At 42.7% G+C, this 22218-nt stretch overlaps 1 protein-coding gene across 6 annotated transcripts in view; it reads left to right on the top strand.

The window, feature by feature from the left end:
- tlcd3bb (TLC domain containing 3Bb) overlaps window positions 1-22218 on the top strand; it is a 58332-nt gene that overhangs the window by 11205 nt on the left and 24909 nt on the right. For all 6 annotated transcript variants that reach the window (XR_006001886.2, XM_041884614.2, XM_041884617.2 and 3 more), the window contains 3 exons: window positions 13069-13152; window positions 18837-19059; window positions 19533-19628. Coding sequence is in view for 5 of the 6 variants with exons in the window: in XM_041884614.2 (XP_041740548.2) it covers window positions 13069-13152; window positions 18837-19059; window positions 19533-19628 (403 nt within the window). In the remaining variant the exon portion in view is untranslated. The remainder of the gene's footprint in view (window positions 1-13068; window positions 13153-18836; window positions 19060-19532; window positions 19629-22218) is intronic.

Here is a 22218-nt window from a genome sequence, read left to right as displayed (position 1 = left end):
CAGAGGTAACTCTGGGTCTTCCTTTCCTGTGGTGGTCCTCATGAGAGAGAGTTTCATCATAGCGCTTGATGGTTTTTGCGACTGCACTTGAAGACATTTTTAAAGTTCTTGAAATGTTCCATATTGACTGACCTTCATGTCTTAAAGTAATGATGGACTGTCGCTTCTCTTTGCTTATTTGAGCTGTTCTTGCCATAATATGGACTTGGCACACCTGTTAATTGAAATGCATTCCAGGTGACTACCTCATGAAGCTGGTTGAGAGAATGCCAAGAGTGTGCAAAGCTGTCATCAGGCAAAGGATGGCTATTTGAAGAATCTCAAACATAAAATAAATGTTGATTTGTTGATCACTTTTTTGGTTACTACATGATTCCATATGTGTTATTTCATAGCTTTGATGTTTTCACTATTATTCTACAATATAGTAAAAATAAAGAAAAACCCTTGAATGAGTAGGTGTGTCCAAACTTTTGACTGACTGGTACTGTATGTACACTAGGGTTGGAGTCATTAAAATTTGTTTTTCAACCACTCCACAAATTTCTTGTTAACAAACTATAGTTTTGGCAAGTCGGTTAGGACAACTACTTTGTGCATGACACAAGTAATTTTTCCAACAATTGTTTACAGACAGATTATTTCACTTATAATTCACTGTATCACAATTCCAGTGGGTCAGAAGTTTACATACACTAAGTTGACTGTGCCTTTAAACAGCTTGGAAAATTCCAGAAAATGATGTCATGGCTTTGGAAGCTTCTAATAGGCTAATTGACATCATTTGAGCCAATTGGAGGTGTACCTGTGGATGTATTTCAAGGCCTACCTTCAAACTCAGTTCCTCTTTGCTTGACATCATGGGAAAATCAAAAGAAATCAGCCAAGGCCTCAGAAAAAAATTTCTGGTTCATCATTGGGAGTAATTTCCAAACGCCTGAAGGTACCTCATTCATCTGTATAAACAATAGTACGCAAGTATAAACACCATGGGACCACGCAGCCGTCATACCGCTCAGGAAGGAGACGCGTTCTCTCTCCTAGAGATTAACGTTCTTTGGTGCGAAAATTGCAAATCAATCCCAGAACAACAGCAAAGGACCTTGTGAAGATGCTGGAGGAAACGGGTACAAAAGTATCTATATCCACAGTAAAACGAGTCCTATATTGACATAACCTGAAAGGCCGCTCAGCAAGGAAGAAGCCACTGCTCCAAAACCGCCATAAAAAAGCCAGACTACGGTTTGCAACTGCACATGGGGACAAAGATCTTACTTTTTGGAGAAATGTCCTCTGGTCTGATGAAACAACAATAGAACTGTTTGGCCATAATGACCATCGTTATGTTTGGAGGAAAAAGGGGTAGAATTGCAAGCCGAAGAACACCATCCCAACCGTGAAGCACGGGGGTGGCAGCATCATGCTGTGGGGGTGCTTTGCTGCAGGAGGGACTGGTGCACTTCACAAAATAGATGGCATCATGAGGAAGAAGAATTATGTGGATATATTGAAGCAACATCTCAAGACATCAGTCAGGAAGTTAAAGCTTGGTCGCAAATGGGTCTTCCAAATGGACAATGACCCCAAGCATACTTCCAAAGTTGTGGCAAAATGGCTTAAGGACAACAAAGTCAAGGTATTGGAGTGGCCATCACAAAGCCCTGACCTCAATCCTATAGAACATTTGTGGGCAGAACTGAAAAAGCGTGTGCGTGCAAGGAGGCCTACAAACCTGACTCAGTTACACCAGCTCTGTCAGGAGGAATGGGCCAACATTCACCCAACTTATTGTGGGAAGCTTGTGGAAGGCTACACAAAACGTTTGACCCAAGTTAAACAATTTAAAGGCAATACACTCGATTAGTATTTGGTAGCATGTAAACTTCTGACCCACTGGGAATGTGATGAAAGAAATAAAAGCTTAAATAAATAATTCTCTCTACTATTATTCTGATTTCACATTCTTAAAATAAAGTGGTGATCCTAACTGACCTAAGACAGGGAATTTTTACTAGGATTAAATGTCAGGAATTGTGAAAAACTGAGTTTAAATGTATTTGGCTAAGGTGTATGTAAACATCCGACTTCAACTGTGTGTGTGTGTGTGTGTGTGTGTGTGTGTGTGTGTGTGTATATATTTATGTATGTATGTATGTATGTATGTATGTGTATGTACAGTATCTCACAAAAGTGAGTACACCCCTCACATTTTTGTAAATATTTTAATATATATTTTCATTTGACAACACTGAAGAAATGACACTTTGCTACAATATAAAGTAGTGAGTGTATAGCTTGTATAACAGTGTAAATTTGCTGTCCCCTCAAAATAACACAACACACAGCCATTAATATCTAAACCGCTGGCAACAAAAGTGAGTACACCCCTAAGTGAAAATGTCAAATTGGGCCCTAAGTGTCAATATTTTGTGTGGCTACCATCATTTTCTAGTACTGCCTTAACCCTCTTGGGCATGGAGTGCACCAGAGCTTCACAGGTTGCCACTGGAGTCCTCTTCCACTCCTCCATGACGACATCACGGAGCTGGTGGATGTTAGAGACCTTGCACTTCTCCACCTTCCGTTTCAGGATGCCCCACAGATGCTCAATAGGGTTAAGGTCTGGAGACATGCTTGGCCAGTCCATCACCTTTACCCTCAGCTTCTTTAGCAAGGCAGTGGTCGTCTTGGAGGTGTGTTTGGGTTCGTTATCATGTTGGAATACTGCCCTGCGGCCCAGTCTCCGAAGGGAGGGGATCATGCTCTGCTTCAGTATGTCACAGTACATGTTGGCATTCATGGTTCCCTCAATGAACTGTAGCTCCCCAGTGCTGGCAGCACTCATGCAGCACCAGACCGACCATGACACTCCCACCACCATGCTTGACTGTACGCAAGACACACTTGTCTTTGTACTCCTCACCTGGTTGCCGCCACACACGCTTGACACCATCTGAACCAAATAAGTTTATCTTGGTCTCATCAGACCACAGGACATGGTTCCAGTAATCCATGTCCTTAATCTGCTTGTCTTCAGCAAACTGTTTGCGGGCTTTCTTGTGCATCATCTTTAGAAGAGGCTTCCTTCTGGGAGGACAGCCATGCAGACCAATTTGATGCAGTGTGTGGCGTATGGTCTGAGCACTGACAGGCTGACCCCCCACCCCTTCAACCTCTGCAGCAATGCTGGCAGCACTCATACATCTATTTCCCAAAGACAACCTCTGGATATGACGCTGAGCACGTGCACTCAACTTCTTTGGTCGACCATGGCGAGGCCTGTTCTGAGTGGAACCTGTCCTGTTAAACCGCTGTATGGTCTTGGCCACCGTGCTGCAGCTCAGTTTCAGGGTCTTGGCAATCTTCTTATAGCCCAGGCCATCTTTATGTAGAGCAACAATTATTTTATTCAGCTCCTCAGAGAGTTCTTTGCCATGAGGTGCCATGTTGAACTTCCAGTGACCAGTATGAGGGAGTGTGAGAGCGATGACACCAAATTTAACACACCTGCTATCTATTCACACCTGAGACCTTGTAACACTAACGAGTCACATGACACCGGGGAGGGAAAATGGCTAATTGGGCCCAATTTGGACATTTTCACTTAGGGGTGTACTCACTTTTGTTGCCAGTAGTTTAGACATTAATGGCTGTGTGTTGAGTTATTTTGAGGGGACAGCAAATGTACACGGTTATACAAGCTGTACACTCACTACTTTACATTGTAGCAAAGTGTCATTTCTTCAGTGTTGTCACATGAAAAGATATACTGAAATATTTACAAACATGTGAGGGGTGTACTCACTTTTGTGAGATACTGTACAGTGGGGAAAAAAAGTATTTAGTCAGCCACCAATTGTGCAAGTTCTCCCACTTAAAAAGATGAGAGAGGCCTGTAATTTTCATCATAGGTACACGTCAACTATGACAGACAAATGGAGGAAAAAAAATCCAGAAAATCCCATTGTAGGATTTTTAATGAATTTATTTGCAAAATATGGTGGAAAATAAGTATTTGGTCACCTACAAACAAGCATGATTTCTGGCTCTCACAGACCTGTAACTTCTTCTTTAAGAGGCTCCTCTGTCCTCCACTCGTTACCTGTATTAATGGCACCTGTTTGAACTTGTTATCAGTATGAAAGACACCTGTCCACAACCTCAAACAGTCACACTCCAAACTCCACTATGGCCAAGACCAAAGAGCTGTCAAAGGACACCAGAAACAAAATTGTAGACCTGCACCAGGCTGGGAAGACTGAATCTGCAATAGGTAAGCAGCTTGGTTTGAAGAAATCAACTATGGGGGCAATTATTAGGAAATGGAAGACATACAAGACCACTGATAATCTCCCTCGATCTGGGGCTCCACGCAAGATCTCAAGCCTACCATCAGTAACACACTACGCCGCCAGGGACTCAAATCCTGCAGTGCAGGACGTGTCCCCCTGCTTAAGCCAGTCCATGTCCAGGCCCGTCTGAAGTTTGCTAGAGTGCATTTGGATGATCCAGAAGAGGATTGGGAGAATATCATATGGTCAGATGAAACCAAAATAGAACTTTTTGGTAAAAACTCAACTCGTCGTGTTTGGAGGACAAAGAATGCTGAGTTGCATCCAAAGACACCATACCTACTGTGAAGCATGGGGTGGAAACATCATGCTTTGGGGCTGTTTTTCTGCAAAGGGACCAGGACGACTGATCCGTGTAAAGGAAAGAATGAATGGGGCTATGTATCGTGAGATTTTGAGTGAAAACCTCCTTCCATCAGCAAGGGCATTGAAGATGAAACATGGCTGGGTCTTTCAGCATAACAATGATCCCAAACACACCGCCCGGGCAACGAAGGAGTGGCTTCGTAAGAAGCATTTCAAGGTCCTGGAGTGGCCTAGCCAGTCTCCAGATCTCAACCCCATAGAAAATCTTTGGAGGGAGTTGAAAGTCTGTGTTGCCCAGCGACAGCCCCAAAACATCACTGCTCTAGAGGAGATCTGCATGGAGGAATGGGCCAAAATACCAGCAACAGTGTGTGAAAACCTTGTGAAGACTTACAGAAAACGTTTGACCTGTGTCATTGCCAACAAAGGGTATATAACAAAGTATTGAGAAACTTTTGTTATTGACCAAATACTTATTTTCCACCATCATCATTTTGCAAATAAATTCATTAAAAATCCTACAATGTGATTTTCTTGATTTTTTTTCTTCTCATTTTGTCTGTCATAGTTGACGTGTACCTACGATGAAAATTACAGGCCTCTCTCATCTTTTTAAGTGGGAGAACTTGCACAATTGGTGGCTGACTAAATAATTTTTTCCCCCACTGTATGTGTGTGTGTGTGTACAGTCGTGGTCAAAAGTTTTGAGAATGACACAAGTATTGGTCTTCACAAAGTTCGGTGCTTCAGTGTTATGAGATATTTTTGTCAGATGTTACTATGGTATACTGAAGTATAATTACAAGCATTCCATAAGTGTCAAAGGCTTTTATTGACAATTACATAAAGTTTATGCAAAGAGTCAATATTTGCAGTGTTGATGACCCTTCTTTTTCAAGACCTCTGCAATCCGCTCTGGCATGCTGTCAATTAACTTCTGGGCCATATCCTGACTGATGGCAGCCCATTCTTGCATAATCAATGCTTGGAGTTTGTCAGAATTTGTGGGTTTTTGTTTGTCCACCCGCCTCTTGAGGATCGACCACAAGTTCTCAATGGGATTAAGGTCTGGGGAGTTTCCTGGCCATGGACCCAAAATGTCGATGTTTTGTTCCCCGAGCCACTTAGTTATCACTTTTGCCTTATGGCAAGGTGCTCCATCATGATGGAAATTGTTCGTCACCAAACTGTTCTTGGATGGTTGGGAGAAGTTGCTCTCAGAGGATGTGTTGGTACCATTCTTTATTCATGGCTGTGGTCTTAGGCAAATTTGTGAGTGAGCCCACTCCCTTGGCTGAGAAGCAACCCCACACATGAATGGTCTCAGGATGCTTTACTGTTGGCATGACACAGGACTGATGGTAGCGCTCACCTTGTCTTCTCCGGACAAGGTGTTTTCCGGATGCCCAAAACAATCGGAAATGGGATTCATCAGAGAAAATGACTTTACCCCAGTCCTCAGCAGTCCAATCCTTGTACCTTTTGCAGAATATCAGTCTGTCCCTGATGTTTTTCCTGGAGAGAAGTGGCTTCTTTGCTGCCTTTCTTGACACCAGGCCATCCTCCAAAAGTATTCTCCTCACTGTGCATGCAGATGCACTCACACCTGCCTGCTGCTATTCCTGAGCAAGCTCTGCACTGGTGGTGCCCCAATCCCGCAGCTGAATGAACTTTAGGAGACGGTCCTGGCGTTTGCTGGACTTTAATGGACGCCCTGACGCCGCCTTCACAACAATTGAACCTCTCTCCTTGAAGTTCTTGATGATCTGATAAATGGTTGATTTAGGTGCAATCTTACTAGCAGCAATATCCTTGCCTGTGAAGCCCTTTTTGTGCAAAGCAATGATGACGGCATGTGTTTCCTTGCAGGTAACCATGGTTAACAGAGGAAGAACAATGATTTCAAGCACCACCCTCCTTTTTAAAGCTTCCAGTCTGTTATTCTAACTCAATCACCATGACAGAGTGATCTCCAGCCTTGTCCTCGTCAACACTCTCACCTGTGTTAACGAGACAATCACTGACATGATGGCAGCTGGTCCTTTGTGCAGGGCTGAAATGCAGTGGACATGTTTTTGGGGGATTAAGTTCATTTTCATGGCAAAGAGGGACTTTGCAATTAATTGCAATTCATCTGATCACTCTTCATGACATTTTGGAGTATATGCAAATTGGCATCATCAAAACTGAGGCAGCAAACTTAAGTAAAAAAATTTAAGTAGTAACTTAAATAGTAATTAAGTAGTAATTTAAGTAACTTAAGTAGTGAAAATTTAGTATTTGTGTCATTCTCCAAACGTTTGACCACGACTGTGTGTGTGTGTGTGTATGTATATGTATATATGTATCCTTATGTATGTGTGTGTGTGTGTGTGTGTGTATATATACAGTGGGGAGAACAAGTATTTGATACATTGCTGATTTTGCAGGTTTTCCTACTTACAAAGCATGTAGAGGTCTGTAATTTTTATCATAGGTACACTTCAACTGTGAGAGACAGAATCTAAAACAAAAATCCAGAAAATCACATTGTATGATTTTTAAGTAATTAATTTGCATTTAATTGCATGACATAAGTATTTGATACATCAGAAAAGCAGAACTTAATATTTGGTACAGAAACCTTTGTTTGCAATTACAGAGATCATACGTTTCCTGTAGGTCTTGACCAGGTTTGCACACACTGCAGCAGGGATTTTGGCCCACTCCTCCATACAGACCTTCTCCAGATCCTTCAGGTTTCGGGGGCTGTCGCTGGGCAATACGGACTTTCAGCTCCCTCCAAAGATGTTCTATTGGGTTCAGGTCTGGAGACTGGCTAGGCCACTCCAGGACCTTGAGATGCTTCTTACGGAGCCACTCCTTAGTTGCCCTGGCTGTGTGTTTCGGGTCGTTGTCATGCTGGAAGACCCAGCCACGACCCATCTTCAATGCTCTTACTGAGGGAAGGAGGTTGTTGGCCAAGATCTCGCGATACATGGCCCCATCCATCCTCCCCTCAATACGGTGCAGTCGTCCTGTCCCCTTTGCAGAAAAGCATCCCCAAAGAATGATGTTTCCACCTCCATGCTTCACAGTTGGGATGGTGTTCTTGGGGTTGTACTCATCCTTCTTCTTCCTCCAAACACGGCGAGTGGAGTTTAGACCAAAAATATCTATTTTTGACTCATCAGACCACATGTCCTTCTCCCATTCCTCCTCTGGATCATCCAGATGGTCATTGGCAAACTTCAGACGGGCCTGGACATGCGCTGGCTTGAGCAGGGGGACCTTGCGTGCGCTGCAGGATATTAATCCATGACGGCGTAGTGCAGGGGTGTCAAACTCATTTTAGCCCAGGGGCCACATGGAGGAAAATCTATTCCCAAGTGGGCCGGACCGGAAAAATCATGGTGTATATATAACTTAAAAACAACAACTTCAGATTGTTTTCTTTGTTTTAATACGATCAACATACAACATAAAGCTGGAGCCTGAGGACAGTGTGTCCAAAATAGTACAAGCACAACATCACTATTAATCATAAAACACGTCAAGTTTATTTGAAAATTCTAAAGAAAAAGAACACAAACACACAATGCCTCAGTGATTAACAGAACTGTTTCACAGATCACAGAACTATATCAGGGGGTCATTTCTCAGGCAGAAATGTAGATAAAAAGAATGAAATCCTGTTCCCCAAACAAGTGCAAGAACCACAGAGTCAAGAATAGGTTAAATATACAAATAAAATAAAATCAATTAAAAACAATAGCACATCAACATGTAAACATAAAGCTGGAGCCTGAGGACAGTGTGTCCAAAAGCACAACATCACTATTAATCATAAAACACCAAGTTATTTGAAAGTTCTGAGGACAAAGAACACACAAACACACAATGCCTCAGTGATTCACAGAAGTATATCACAGATCACAGAACTATATCAGGGTGTCTCATGTAGCACTTTAAGTGGGGTTGCATAGTTTATTTGACTCCTGATACCTGGCATCTTTTAGCTTTCACCAGCGCATCAATATCAGGCGTCACATCCTGAGTGGCAGCCAACTTCAGGATGTGATTCAAGTGCTTGTGCGTGAGCCTTGAGCGCAGCTTTCTTTTATTTATGCTCATTACAGAGAACTTGCTCACAAAGATATGTGGTTCCAAACATGCACAACAGTTTTGCAGCGAGGGCTGTCAAGTTGGGGTAACCTGGCAAGAGATTCTGATTAAATGTGTCCAAGCCAGCTGCGGCAAATTTGCCCTTCAAATCCGAGTCACACTGCAAGTCTATTTCAAGTTGGATGCTGACGGGCAGATCAAAGGGATTCACGGTGAATGGCGAGCAAAAAACGTTGAAGTCTTTCTCCAGTTCACCAAACATCTGAAAGCGTTGCTCAAACTCCCGTAACAGTCCCGTTATTTTATCTTTGAACCGCTTCATGTCTGCCACATGTTGGGTCGCGCACACATTTTTCAGACAGGGGAAGTGAGCTGCATCACCACCGGCAAGTTGCGTCTCCCACAATGACAGCTTCAACTTGAAAGAACGTATGCTGTCATAATACTGCGTGACAACTTTGTTGCGCCCTTGCAGCTGTTTGTTCAAGTTATTCAGGTGCTCTGTAACATCCACCATAAATGCAAGGTCCTGCATCCTTCTGCGGAATGAAATTCTAACACTGGTTTGCCCTTTTCTTCCATGAACTGTTCAATTTCGTCTCGTAAATCAAAGAAACGCCTCAGCACCTCGGCTTAACCATCTTACCTCAGTGTGGTATGGCAGGCCATAGATGTGGTCTTTCTCTCTGAGAAGGCTGTCAAACTGACGGTGATTCAGGCTTCTGGATCGGATGAAATTAACAGTTTGGATGACCACCGTCATGACTTTATCCATCTTTAATGACTTGCAACACAAAGCCTCCTGGTGCAAAATACAGTGAAAAGTCAAAAAATCACGTCCTCCATTTGCAGATTGCACTTTCTCTCTGAACTTTGTCACAACGCCTGCTTTTTTCCCGATCATTGTGGGCGCACCATCTGTAGCCAGGCTGACAGCGCGGGACCAGTCCACTCCGACCCTGTCCAGCGCGCCGACGAGTGCGGTAAAAATATCAGCTGCTGTCGTTGTATCTGTCATCGGCACCAACTCCACGAACTCCTCGGTGACGGTCAATGTGTCATCAACTCCGCGGATGAAAATGGCCAGTTGTGCAACATCTGTAATGTCCGTGCTTTCATCAATTGCAACCGAAAACGCAATAAATGACTTTACTTTTTGCTTCAACTGGCTGTCCAAATCCACTGAAAGATCGGAAATCCTGTCTGCAACTGTGTTTCTTGTCAGGCTGATATTTACAAAAGCCTGACGCTTTTCAGGGCACACAATCTCCGCTGCCTTCATCATGCATGTTTTTACGAATTCACCCTCACTAAATGGTTTTGAAGCCACTGCGATTTCATTAGCAATGAGGTAGCTAGCTTTCACTGATGTCTCGGCTGTGAGTAAACACAGACTTGACCTACTTGCTCTGCCCCGGTATAAACAGTTTGCTTGCTTAACACAATTGCTATTGCGCCATCCAGTGGACGCAATTGGAACAGCAGTTTATTTTATTGAAAAATTGCAGCGCATTTTTATACTTTACAAAATCATCTCGCGGGCCGGATTAAACCCGTTTGCGGGCCTGATCCGACCCGCGGGCCGGACGTTTGACACCCCTGGCGTAGTGTGTTACTAATGGTTTTCTTTGAGACTGTGGTCCCAGCTCTCTTCAGGTCATTGACCAGGTCCTGCCGTGTAGTTCTGGGCTGATCCCTCACCTTCCTCATGATCATTGATGCCCCACGAGGTGAGATCTTGCATGGAGCCCCAGACCGAGGGTGATTGACCGTCATCTTGAACTTCTTCCATTTTCTAATAATTACGCCAACAGTAGTTGCCTTCTCACCAAGCTGCTTGCCTATTGTCCTGTAGCCCATCCCAGCCTTGTGCAGGTCTACAATTTTATCCCTGATGTCCTTACACAGCTCTCTGGTCTTGGCCATTGTGGAGAGGTTGGAGTCTGTTTGTTTGAGTGTGTGTACAGGTGTCTTTTATACAGGTAACGAGTTCAAACAGGTGCAGTTAATACAGGTAATGAGTGGAGAACAGGAGGGCTTCTTAAAGAAAAACTAACAGGTCTGTGAAAGCCGGAATTCTTACTGGTTGGTAGGCGATTAAATACTTATGTCATGCAATACAATGCAAATTAATTACTTAAAAATCATACAATGTGATTTTCTGGATTTTTGTTTTAGATTCCGTCTCTCACAGTTGAAGTGTACCTATGATAAACATTACAGACCTCTACATGCTTTGTAAGTAGGAAAACCTGCAAAATCGGCAGTGTATCAAATACTTGTTCACACACACACACACACACACACACATATATACACACACACACATATATACGCTCACACATACAGTGGGGGAAAAAAGTATTTAGTCAGCCACCAATTGTGCAAGTTCTCCCACTTAAAAAGATGAGAGAGGCCTGTAATTTTCATCATAGGTACACGTGAACTATGACAGACAAAATGAGAAAATAAAATCCAGAAAATCACATTGTAGGAATTTTAATGAATTTATTTGCAAAATATGGTGGAAAATAAGTATTTGGTCAATAACAAAAGTTTCTCAATACTTTGTTATATACCCTTTGTTGGCAATGACACAGGTCAAACGTTTTCTGTAAGTCTTTTGGCCCATTCCTCCATGCAGATCTCCTCTAGAGCAGTGATGTTTTGGGGCTGTCGCTGGGCAACACGGACTTTCAACTCCCTCCAAAGATTTTCTATTGGGTTGAGATCTGGAGACTGGCTAGGCCCACTCCAGGACCTTGAAATGCTTCTTACGAAGCCACTCCTTCGTTGCCCGGGCGGTGTGTTTGGGATCATTGTCATGCTGAAAGACCCAGCCACGTTTCATCTTCAATGCCCTTGCTGATGGAAGGAGGTTTTCACTCAAAATCTCACGATACATGGTCCCATTCATTCTTTCCTTTACATGGATCAGTCGTCCTGGTCCTTTTGCAGAAAAACAGCCCCAAAGCATAATGTTTCCACCCCCATGCTTCACAGTAGGTATGGTGTTCTTTGGATGCAACTCAGCATTCTTTGTCCTCCAAACACGACGAGTTGAGTTTTTACCAAAAAGTAATATTTTGGTTTCATCTGACCATATGACATTCTCCCAATCCTCTTCTGGATCATCCAAATGCACTCTAGCAAACTTCAGACGGGCCTGGACATGTACTGGCTTAAGCAGGGGGACACGTCTGGCACAGCAGGATTTGAGTCCCTGGCGGCGTAGTGTGTTACTGATGGTAGGCTTTGTTACTTTGGTCCCAGCTCTCTGCAGGTCATTCACTAGGTCCCCCCGTGTGGTTCTGGGATTTTTGCTCACCGTTGTTGTGATCATTGTAACTCCACGAGGTGAGATCTTGCATGGAGCCCCAGGCAGAGGGAGATTGACAGTACTTTTGTGTTTCTTCCATTTGCGAATTATCGCACCAACTGTTGTCACCTTCTCACCAAGCTGCTTGGCGATGGTCTTGTAGCCCATTCCAGCCTTGTGTAGGTCTACAATCTTGTCCCTGACATCCTTGGAGAGCTCTTTGGTCTTGGCCATGGTGGAGAGTTTGGATTCTGATTGATTGCTTCTGTGGACAGGTGCCTTTTATACAGGTAACAAGCTGAGATTAGGAGCACTCCCTTTAAGAGTGTGCTCCTAATCTCAGTTCGTTACCTGTATAAAAGACACCTGGGAGCCAGAAATCTTTCTGATTGAGAGGGGGTCAAATACTTATTTACCTCATTAAAATGCAAATCAATTTATAACATTTTTGACATGCGTTTTTCTGGATTTTATTGTTGTTATTCTGTCTATCACTGTTCATATAAACCTACCATTAAAATTATAGACTGATCAATTCTTTGTCAGTGGGCAAACGTACAAAATCAGCAGGGCATCACATACTTTTTTCCCTCACTGTATGTAGGCGCTCTTTCTCAATTAATCTTTCCTCAATTCCTTGCCTTCTCGCTCCTTGCCTTCTCAACACATTGGAGAAGAAGGTCTGAGGTGAGGTACCTTGGACTTTCTCTTTCAATATACATTTGAGAAGGAAGCGAGGAGATATGATACAAGGAATCGCGGAAAGACTAATTGAGATGGAACCATTGGCTACTACACAAAATGAATCAACACAAATTCTGTCCTGTGATGACTTTTGGTTATTTCTGATAATGACGTAGGCTCATGGATGACATTTTAGTAAAAATTGGATTTACACAACATTAATATTTTACTAGACATTTAGCAATTGAAGTCTGATGTTATAAACAATGTTAATGTTTAATTTCTCCTGCTGGTCTTTCTCAGGTTAGTGTCCTCTGTTCAGGCGATCATGGCCTCCTCAGCTGGTTACATCATTGCCTCCTCCTGTGATGACATCATCGAGGATCAGTAAGTGTAGAAATTCACCTCGTCCTTCTGACAATTGTTGTTACTGTAAAGCTCAGTCAGTAAAATTTGTAAAACAGACCAGGGGTATGTTTGAGTCACTAAAATGGAAGAAAACGGATAAACAGGGAGAAATTATTACTTTTGTTTTCCGTTGCAAAACATTTTCAGTTTCTTGTCCTAATGAACACGCCCCAGAAAGAGACAAGATATCAGACCTATAAAAATAATAACAAAATGATGTCGACTATAGCATAGAGTGAAGAGAAAAGAAAAGCAAGTTTTTTAAATTCTCATTCAGCCTTGAGCGATGTTTTACTTCAGGCCACACTAGAAATGTTTTAAGTGAATTGTTAACTTCAGAATCATAATTTGTCAATGGTTTTTGTACCTTGGGAGTAGTAGGGTTGTCCCGATACCAGTATCGTGATGCAGTAATACTTGATTTTTCATGGGGGAAAAAGAACACACAAAGCAGACTCCTTTAAAAAGCTGCTATATGTAGTCCTAAAATGTTGTGATAAATCTTGGGAAATACAGTTTTTTTTTTTTTTTTTTTTTTAATCTACTTTACAATGAAAAAGTAAGGTGACCCCCTAAAGCCAGATGGAAATGTGTAAATGAAACGCGCATTCAGTCCTTATATTACTGATACATAGGCTATTCTGCAGCAAATGTTGTCCTACTTTTCACAAGAAAAAAGTTACCATGATGAGATGATAGGCCTACTTGCATTGTGAACTGCGCTCTATACTGAAATGCGCTGTCTGTCCCCATCCAAGAGTAGGCCTTGGCCCGTAGATAAGCCAGATTTAAACATCACATATAATTGAAGTTCCATTTCACGTCATGCTGTTCATAGATTTAAAAATATATATATTTACCGGTTTCTCGCACTTAGTCTGACTTGGTGTGGATTTACAATCAGAGGTGTATAGTTCTTTACAGAAGCGGGAGAATCTTTGATTAATTTGGGCTCTGATAGTAATTCCCCAGTTTCAGATTCAATAGTTGCTATATCAGCTAATTGATCATTACTGCGAAGCTTGTTGGCCAGTAAACGACCTGGGACGATTACCATAGAAGTAATTGTTGAGCCTAACTAAATGGATGACAAATCCTGCTCTCTGTCTTATCAATAAATTAAGTTCTGTCTTGACTTTGGAAAGAGTAATAGCTACCTGGTCTGAAAAAAGGGTTGGTTGAGAACGCTCTAACGCAGTAACCAACATTTCCAATTATCTTATTTAATTGTGATTTATTCAACCCAGATGCAGATGAAGTTGCATAATTTTTTATAAAACCTTTTGGTGGCATCCAATAGAATTCGGGGGTCATTGACTGAATTTTTATTGAGCATTATGAATTCATTTAGTTCAATTTCAAATTCATCACAATGTAGGATTTTGCAATAATGAAACTTTGAAACGCCATCTTGTGGCTCTTTTAGGAGATTCTGAAATTTGAAATTGGCAGTAGTAGGCATGGTGATCAGACAAGCTCATATGTTGAATGTCTGTCTTAATTTAAGAAAATAGAGTTGCAGATAATATAAAGTTGATTGGGAGAATGTTTTATGCCTGTTTGAGTAGAAAATGTACTCGTTTGCTTTTGGACTATGTGCTCGCCAGGCATCAATGAGGCTGTAATCAGAGAGAATATGTTGGAGAGCCTTGGCTGCGTGTGGCTAGTAGTTGGTCTTATTATTATTGCCGGAGAGGAACGAAACTGCCAATGACGATTTTAAAACAGTTAGAGTTTAATGGCTGTGACGAGATGACTGAGGATAGATTAACAACATTGTACACTCGACGCAACATGTAAAGTGTTGGTCCCATGATTCATGAGCTGAAATAAAAGATCCCAGAAATGTTCCATATGCACAAAAAGCTTATCTCAAATCTTGTGCACAAAATTGTTTACATCCCTGTTACTGAGCATTTCTCCTTTGCCAAGATAATCCATCTATAGGACAAGTGTGGCATATCAAGAAGCTGATTAAACAGCATGATCATTACACAGGTACACCTTGTGCAGGGGACAATAAAAGTCCACTCTAAAATGTGCAGTTTTGTCACACAACACAATGCCCAGATGTCTTAAGTTTTGAGGGAGTATGTCCACTAGAGCTGTTACCAGAGAATTGAATGTTAATTTCTCTAGCACATCGTTTTAGAGAATTTGGCAGTATGTCCAACCGGCCTCACAACCGCAGACCATGTGTATGGTGTGGTGTGGGCGAGCGGTTTGCTGATGTCAATGTTGTGAACAGAGTGCCCCATGGTGGCGGTGAGGTTATGGTATGGGCAGACATAAACTACGGACAACGAACACCCCTGAACAGGTCCCCTGTAGCTCAGTTGGTAGAGCATGGCGCTTGCAATGCCAGGGTTGTGGGTTCGTTTCCCACGGGGGGCCAGTATGAAAAATTTATGCACTCACTAACTGTAAGTCACTCTGGATAAGAGCGTCTGCTAAATGACTAAAATGTAAAAATGAACACAATTGCATTTTATCGATGGCAATTTCAATGCACAGAAATACCGTGACGAGATCCTGAGGTCCATTGTGAGGCCCATTTATTTTAAGGTATCTGTGACCAACAGATGCATATTTGTATTCCCAGTCATGTGAAATCCATAGATTAGGGCCTAATTAATTTATTTAAATTGACTGAGTTCCTCATATGAACTTTAACTCAGTAAAATCATTGAGATTGTTGCATGTTGCGTTTTTTACATTTCTGTTCAGTGTAGTTACTCCACAATACTAACATACATGACTGAGTGAAAAGAATGAAGCCTGTACAGAATACAAATATTCCAAAACATGCATCCATAAGGCACTAAAGTAATACTGCAAAAAATGTGTCAAAGGAACTTTTTGTCCTGAATACAAAACGTTATGTTGGGCCAAATCCAACACAACATATCACTGAGTACCACTCTTCATATTTTCAAGCATGGTGGTGGCTGCATCATGTTATGGGTATGCTTGTCATCAGCAAGGACTAGGGAGTTTTTTATGATTAAAAGAAACGGAATAGGGCTAAGCACATGCAAAATCCTAGAGGAACCTGGTTGTCTGCTTTCCAACAGACACTGGGAGACAAATTCACCTTTTAGTAATAACCTGAAACACAAGGCCAAATATACACTGGAGTTGCTTACCAAGACGACATCGAATGTTCCTGAGTGGCCTAGTTACAGTTTTGACTTAAATCGGCTTGAAAATCTATGGCAAGACTTGAAAATGGCTGTCTAGCAATGATCAACAACCAACTTGACAGAGCTTGAAGAAGGTTTAAAAAAATTATGGGCAAGTACTGTACAAACCAGGTGTGCAAAGCTCTTAGACTTACCCAGAAAGACTCACATCTGTAATTGCTGCCAAAGGTGTTTGTAACATGTTGAATACTTATCTAATCAAGATACAGTGGGGAGAACAAGTATTTGATACACTGCCGATTTTGCAGGTTTTCCTACTTACAAAGCATGTAGAGGTCTGTAATTTTTATCATAGGTACACTTCAACTGTGAGAGACGGAATCTAAAACAAAAATCCAGCAAATCACATTGTATGATTTTTAAGTAATTAATTTGCATTTTATTGCATGACATAAGTATTTGATACATCAGAAAAGCAGAACTTTAATATTTGGTACATAAACCTTTGTTTGCAATTACAGAGATCATACGTTTCCTGTAGGTCTTGACCAGGATTGCACACACTGCAGCAGGGATTTTGGCCCACTCCTCCATACAGACCTTCTCCAGATCCTTCAGGTTTCGGGGCTGTCGCTGGGCAATACAGACTTTCAGCTCCCTCCAAAGATGTTCTATTGGGTTCAGGTCTGGAGACTGGCTAGGCCATTCCAGGACCTTGAGATGCTGCTTACGGAGTCACTCCTTAGTTGCCCTGGCTGTGTGTTTCGGGTCGTTGTCATGCTGGAACACCCAGCCACGACCCATCTTCAATGCTCTTACTGAGGGAAGGAGGTTGTTGGCCAAGATCTCGCGATACATGGCCCCATCCATCCTCCCCTCAATACGGTGCAGTCGTCCTGTCCCCTTTGCAGAAAAGCATCCCCAAAGAATGATGTTTCCACCTCCATGTTCTTGGGGTTGTACTCATCCTTCTTCTTCCTCCAAACACGGCGAGTGGAGTTTAGACCAAAAAGCTATATTTTTGTCTCATCAGACCACATTACCTTCTCCCATTCCTCCTCTGAATCATCCAGATGGTCATTGGCAAACTTCAGACGGGCCTGGACATGCACTGGCTTGAGCAGGGGGACCTTGCGTGCGCTGCAGGATTTTAATCCATGACGGCGTAGTGTGTTACTAATGGTTTTCTTTGAGACTGTGGTCCCAGCTCTCTTCAGGTCATTGACCAGGTCCTGCCGTGTAGTTCTGGGCTGATCCCTCACCTTCCTCATGATCATTGATGCCCCACGAGATGAGATCTTGCATGGAGCCCCAGACCGAGGGTGATTGACCGTCATCTTGAACTTCTTCCATTTTCTAATAATTGCGCCATTAGTTGTTGCCTTCTCACCAAGCTGTTTGCCTATTGTCCTGTAACCCATCCGAGCCTTGTGCAGGTCTACAATTTTATCCCTGATGTCCTTGCACAGCTCTCTGGTCTTGGCCATTGTGGAGAGGTTGGAGTCTGTTTGATTGAGTGTGTGGACAGGTGTCTTTTATACAGGTAATGAGTTCAAACAGGTGCAGTTAATACAGGTAATGAGTGGAGAACAGGAGGGCTTCTTAAAGAAAAACTAACAGGTCTGTGAAAGCCGGAATTCTTACTGGTTGGTAGGTGATCAAATACTTATGTCATGCAATACAATGCAAATTAATTACTTAAAAATCATACAATGTGATTTTCTGGAGTTTTTTAGATTCCGTCTCTCACAGTTGAAGTGTACCTATGATAAAAATTACAGACCTCTACATGCTTTGTAAATAGGAAAACCTGCAAAATCGGCAGTGTATCAAATACTTGTTCTCCCCACTGTATATTAGTGTTTTATTTTCCATTTAGAATATATATATTTATTTTTTACTTTGACAGAGTATTTTGTGTAGATCGTTTGTGTAGACAATAAAATCCAATTTAATCCCACTTTGTAACACAACAAAACATTTATAAAGTCAAGGGATGTGAATACCTTCTGAAGATGCTGTAGATTTTGTCCCGCATGTCCAAAATGACATTCATGTTTGTCCCAATAACCAGTTGGAATTCAGTTAATCCTAACAATATTCTGTTCAGAGAATCAAAAAACATAGGATCATATGAATTTGGAGTATACACATTAAAAAAGGCAAAGGATATCGAGAGAGTGCGAATGTTTGATAGGACAATTTAGGCCTTTCACATTCCAAGAGAGAATAGCTAGTGTTGCCATAATTTTTCAGAAAGGAATGTTAATTATATAATTGTTATCTTTAGTGTTGATGACCCCATGGATATGTAACAAAAAGCAGGACCCACACGGAAACCCACCCATTGGTCCTTCCCCACCCAGAAAACCCTTGCTGTAACCCCCCTTTTGTAAAACCTTTTTACATACGAATGAATCAAATCCAAATATTGTAGCCTTGCTTATTGAATGCCCGCTGTTCAACTAGGTTACCTTACCGTAACCCCTTTTTTCGACCTATTTTTCTTTTTTGTATCAGGCATTGGCTCACCAGCGCCTACATCCTCTTTGCCGTGCCCTACTTTGTGTACGACATCTACGCCATGTTCATGTGCTACTGGTACAAGCTGCGCATCAAGGGTCACGAAGCAGACAGCGGCGCCAAACCCCTGGGTGCGGCCCTGACCAGCTACCTGCGCCGCGAGTTCCTCATGGTGCTCCACCACGTCGTCATGGTCACCGTGTGCTTCCCCATCTCTGTGGTAACTGTTGCCCAATGACAACATGCAAATGCTGGGAGAATGACGTGTGAGTGAGTGTTTATTGGAAGTATCTTGTGTGTGTCATTATTAAAGATATTTGGTAGGGTACACAGGCAAAACCTTGTGGCCGTGTGGTTTGGGTGTCCGCCTGGATATTGGGAAGTTGGATGTTTGATTCCCCGGTCGAGTCCTACCAAAGACTCAAAAAATCGACTTGATGCCTCTCTGCTTGGTACTGAGCATTAGGGATACAGATGGATTGGGGGTAAGGCCCTGTGACAGACTAGCCTCCTGTCCAGGGGGTGTACTTGTACATCAAGCTGCATCATGCTACAAAAACAGCATAAAGGCTCCTGCCCTATGGACAAGGCTTACTTTACACTGGCAAAAGGGTTTGTTGAAGGCTTATTCATGATGATAAAACATGACTTTCAATGAATGGCTGCCAACTGTCTTCTTCCTCTTTCCCCCAGTTCTGGCGACAGGGCAAGGGGGATTACTTCCAAGGCGTCATGTTCTTGGCGGAAGTCAGCACTCCGTGGGTCTGTCTGGGAAAGATCCTCATCCAGGTACTTCAGTTTTTGAACATCTCTAAACTATTGTGTTCGGAGTACTTTTTGAAGTGCACACATCTCTAGGTGTCCCACTTGTGTTTCAATTTCTCAAACAGAGACCTAATTGGACTGTTGGTTCCTGGCATGTGGCTCATCGCTCTGTCATGTGCCATCTATGCCTGTGTGTGTCGTGTATAACAGCACATCTGTAATATGACTTACATCAATTACAGCACATTACAGTACACTGAGTATACAACAAATTAAGAACACCTGCTCTTTTCATAACATAGGCTGACCAGGTGAATCAAATGATCCTTTATTGATGTCACTTGTTAAATCCTCTTCAATCAGTGTAGATGAAGGGGAGGATTTTTAAGCCTTAAGAAAATTGACACATGGATTGTGTATGTGTGCCATTCAGAGGGTGAATGGTAGGGCATAAAATGAACACCAGCCAAATGCGGGTAACTTTAGGTATTGGCGGGTAAGAATGTCTATTTCACCAGCCACGTTGGTGGGTGGTTAATTTGCAGGGCTCTACAGTGTGAGCATTACCTTCGTGAATAAAAATAGTCAAAAGTATGAGCACATGTGCGAGTTGCGATTTATAGCAGAAAAATGCTGCAGTAGCTGTTTTCAAAGTATTTCTGCTGTTTTGTTTCAGAGCTGTTATTGCACAAAGATATACGAATCCTATATCCCACCTCGTGCAGCGACACTGCCTGGCAGGGGAGCTGTGCGCACTGAGTGAAGTGCTGATAGATTCATTTTTGGAGGCGCTGCGCACAGGCATACGTTGGTCTAATTTACTCGAAAGTATCAAGATGGCGCCGATAGACATGGCCGCTCTGTTTCTAGCTCCTAAGCAACTTTGCAGTATTCTTTTTTTTGTTTGGTTATTTCTTACATTATTAGCCCAGAACGTTTTTTTGTGTTATTACATACAGCCAGAAATTACTTTTGGATATCAGAGCGGCAGTAACTCACCAGCATTTCAACCAGAAATACGACTTTCCTGAATTGGATCCTTTTTTCGTATCCCCCAAGGCGAATGAACTTATCCCAGAGGTTGCTCCAAGACGCAGCCGGCAGAGAAGAGGTATTCAGAGTGGACTTTTAGTCCAACACGGTAGGCGTGCACACCATCCACCGCTTCCGAGTATATTACTCACTAATGTTCAGTCCCAGGACAATAAAGTAGATGAGCTCAGGGGGAGGATCTCCTTCAAGAGAGACATCAGGGACTGTAACATACTCTGTTTCACGGAATCATATCGCTCACCGGATATACTGTCCCCGTCCATACAGCCAGCTCTCCGGGAAGAAGAAGGTGGAGGTGTATGTTTCATGATTAACTACTCGTGGTGTGATTGTGGTAACGTACAGGAACTCAAGTCATTTTGTTCACCTCACCTAGAACACTGAATACCTCACAATCAAATGCCGACCGCATTACCTCCTGAGTCATTGTCACAGCCGTGTATATTCCCCATCAAGCCGATACCACGGCGGCTCTCAAGGAACTACACTGGACTTTGTGCCAACTGGAAACCGCATATCCTAAGGCCACATTTATTGTAGCTGGGGACTTTAACAAAGCAAATCTGAGTAAAAACCTACCGAAGTTCTATCAACACATTGCCTGCAGTACTCTGCTTCAAAAACTCTCTACCATTGTTACTCTCCCTTCCGGGATGTCTACAAGGCCCTCCCCCGCCCTCCCTACGGCAAATCAGATTACGACTCCATTCTGCTCCTCCCTTCCTATAGGCAGAAACTCAAACAGGAAGTGAATGGACCGTGCTAAGGTCTATTCAATGCTGGTCTGACCAATCGGAATCCATGCTTCAAGATTGTTTTGATCACGTGGACTGGGATATGTTCCAGGTTGACACGGTGACTGAGTTCATCAGGAAGTGTATAGGGGATGTTGTTTCCAATGTGAAAATTAAAACTTATCCAAACCAAAAACCATGGATAGATGGCAGCCTTTGCGCAAAACTGAAAGTGCGAATCACCGCATTTAACCACGTCAAGGTGACTGGGAATATGTTTGAATACAAACAGTCCAGTTATGCCCTCTGTAAGGCAATCAAACAGGCAAAACGACAGTACAGAGACAAAATAGAGTCGCAATTCAAGGGATTTCCAGACAATCATGGATTACAAAGGGAAGACCAGCCAAGTCGTGGACACCGACGTCTTGCTCCCGGGCAAACTAAACACTTTCTTCGCCCGCTTTGAGGATAACACATTGCCACCGACGCGGGCCGCTCCCGAGGACTGTGAGCTCTCGTTCTCCGTGGCCGACGTGAGTAAGACATTTTAAGCGTGTTAACCCTCGCATGGCTGCCGGCCCAGACGGCATCCCTAGCCACATCCTCCGAGCATGCGCAGACCAGCTGGCTGGAGTGTTTGTGGACATATTCAATTTCTTCTTATCCCAATCTGCTGTTCCCACTTGCTTCAAGATGTCCACCATTGTTCCTGTACCCAAGAAAGTGAATGTAACTGAACTAAATGACTCTAGCCCCGTAGCACTCACTTCTGCCATCATGAAGTGCTTTGAGAGGCTAATTTAAGGATCATATCACCTTAGCCG

This window comes from Coregonus clupeaformis, chromosome 1 (assembly GCF_020615455.1).
Source record: "Coregonus clupeaformis isolate EN_2021a chromosome 1, ASM2061545v1, whole genome shotgun sequence".
Classification (NCBI taxonomy): Eukaryota; Metazoa; Chordata; class Actinopteri; order Salmoniformes; family Salmonidae; genus Coregonus; species Coregonus clupeaformis.
The sequence above is the reverse complement of the archived record's forward strand: the minus strand, read 5'-3'. Positions and strand labels throughout refer to the sequence as shown.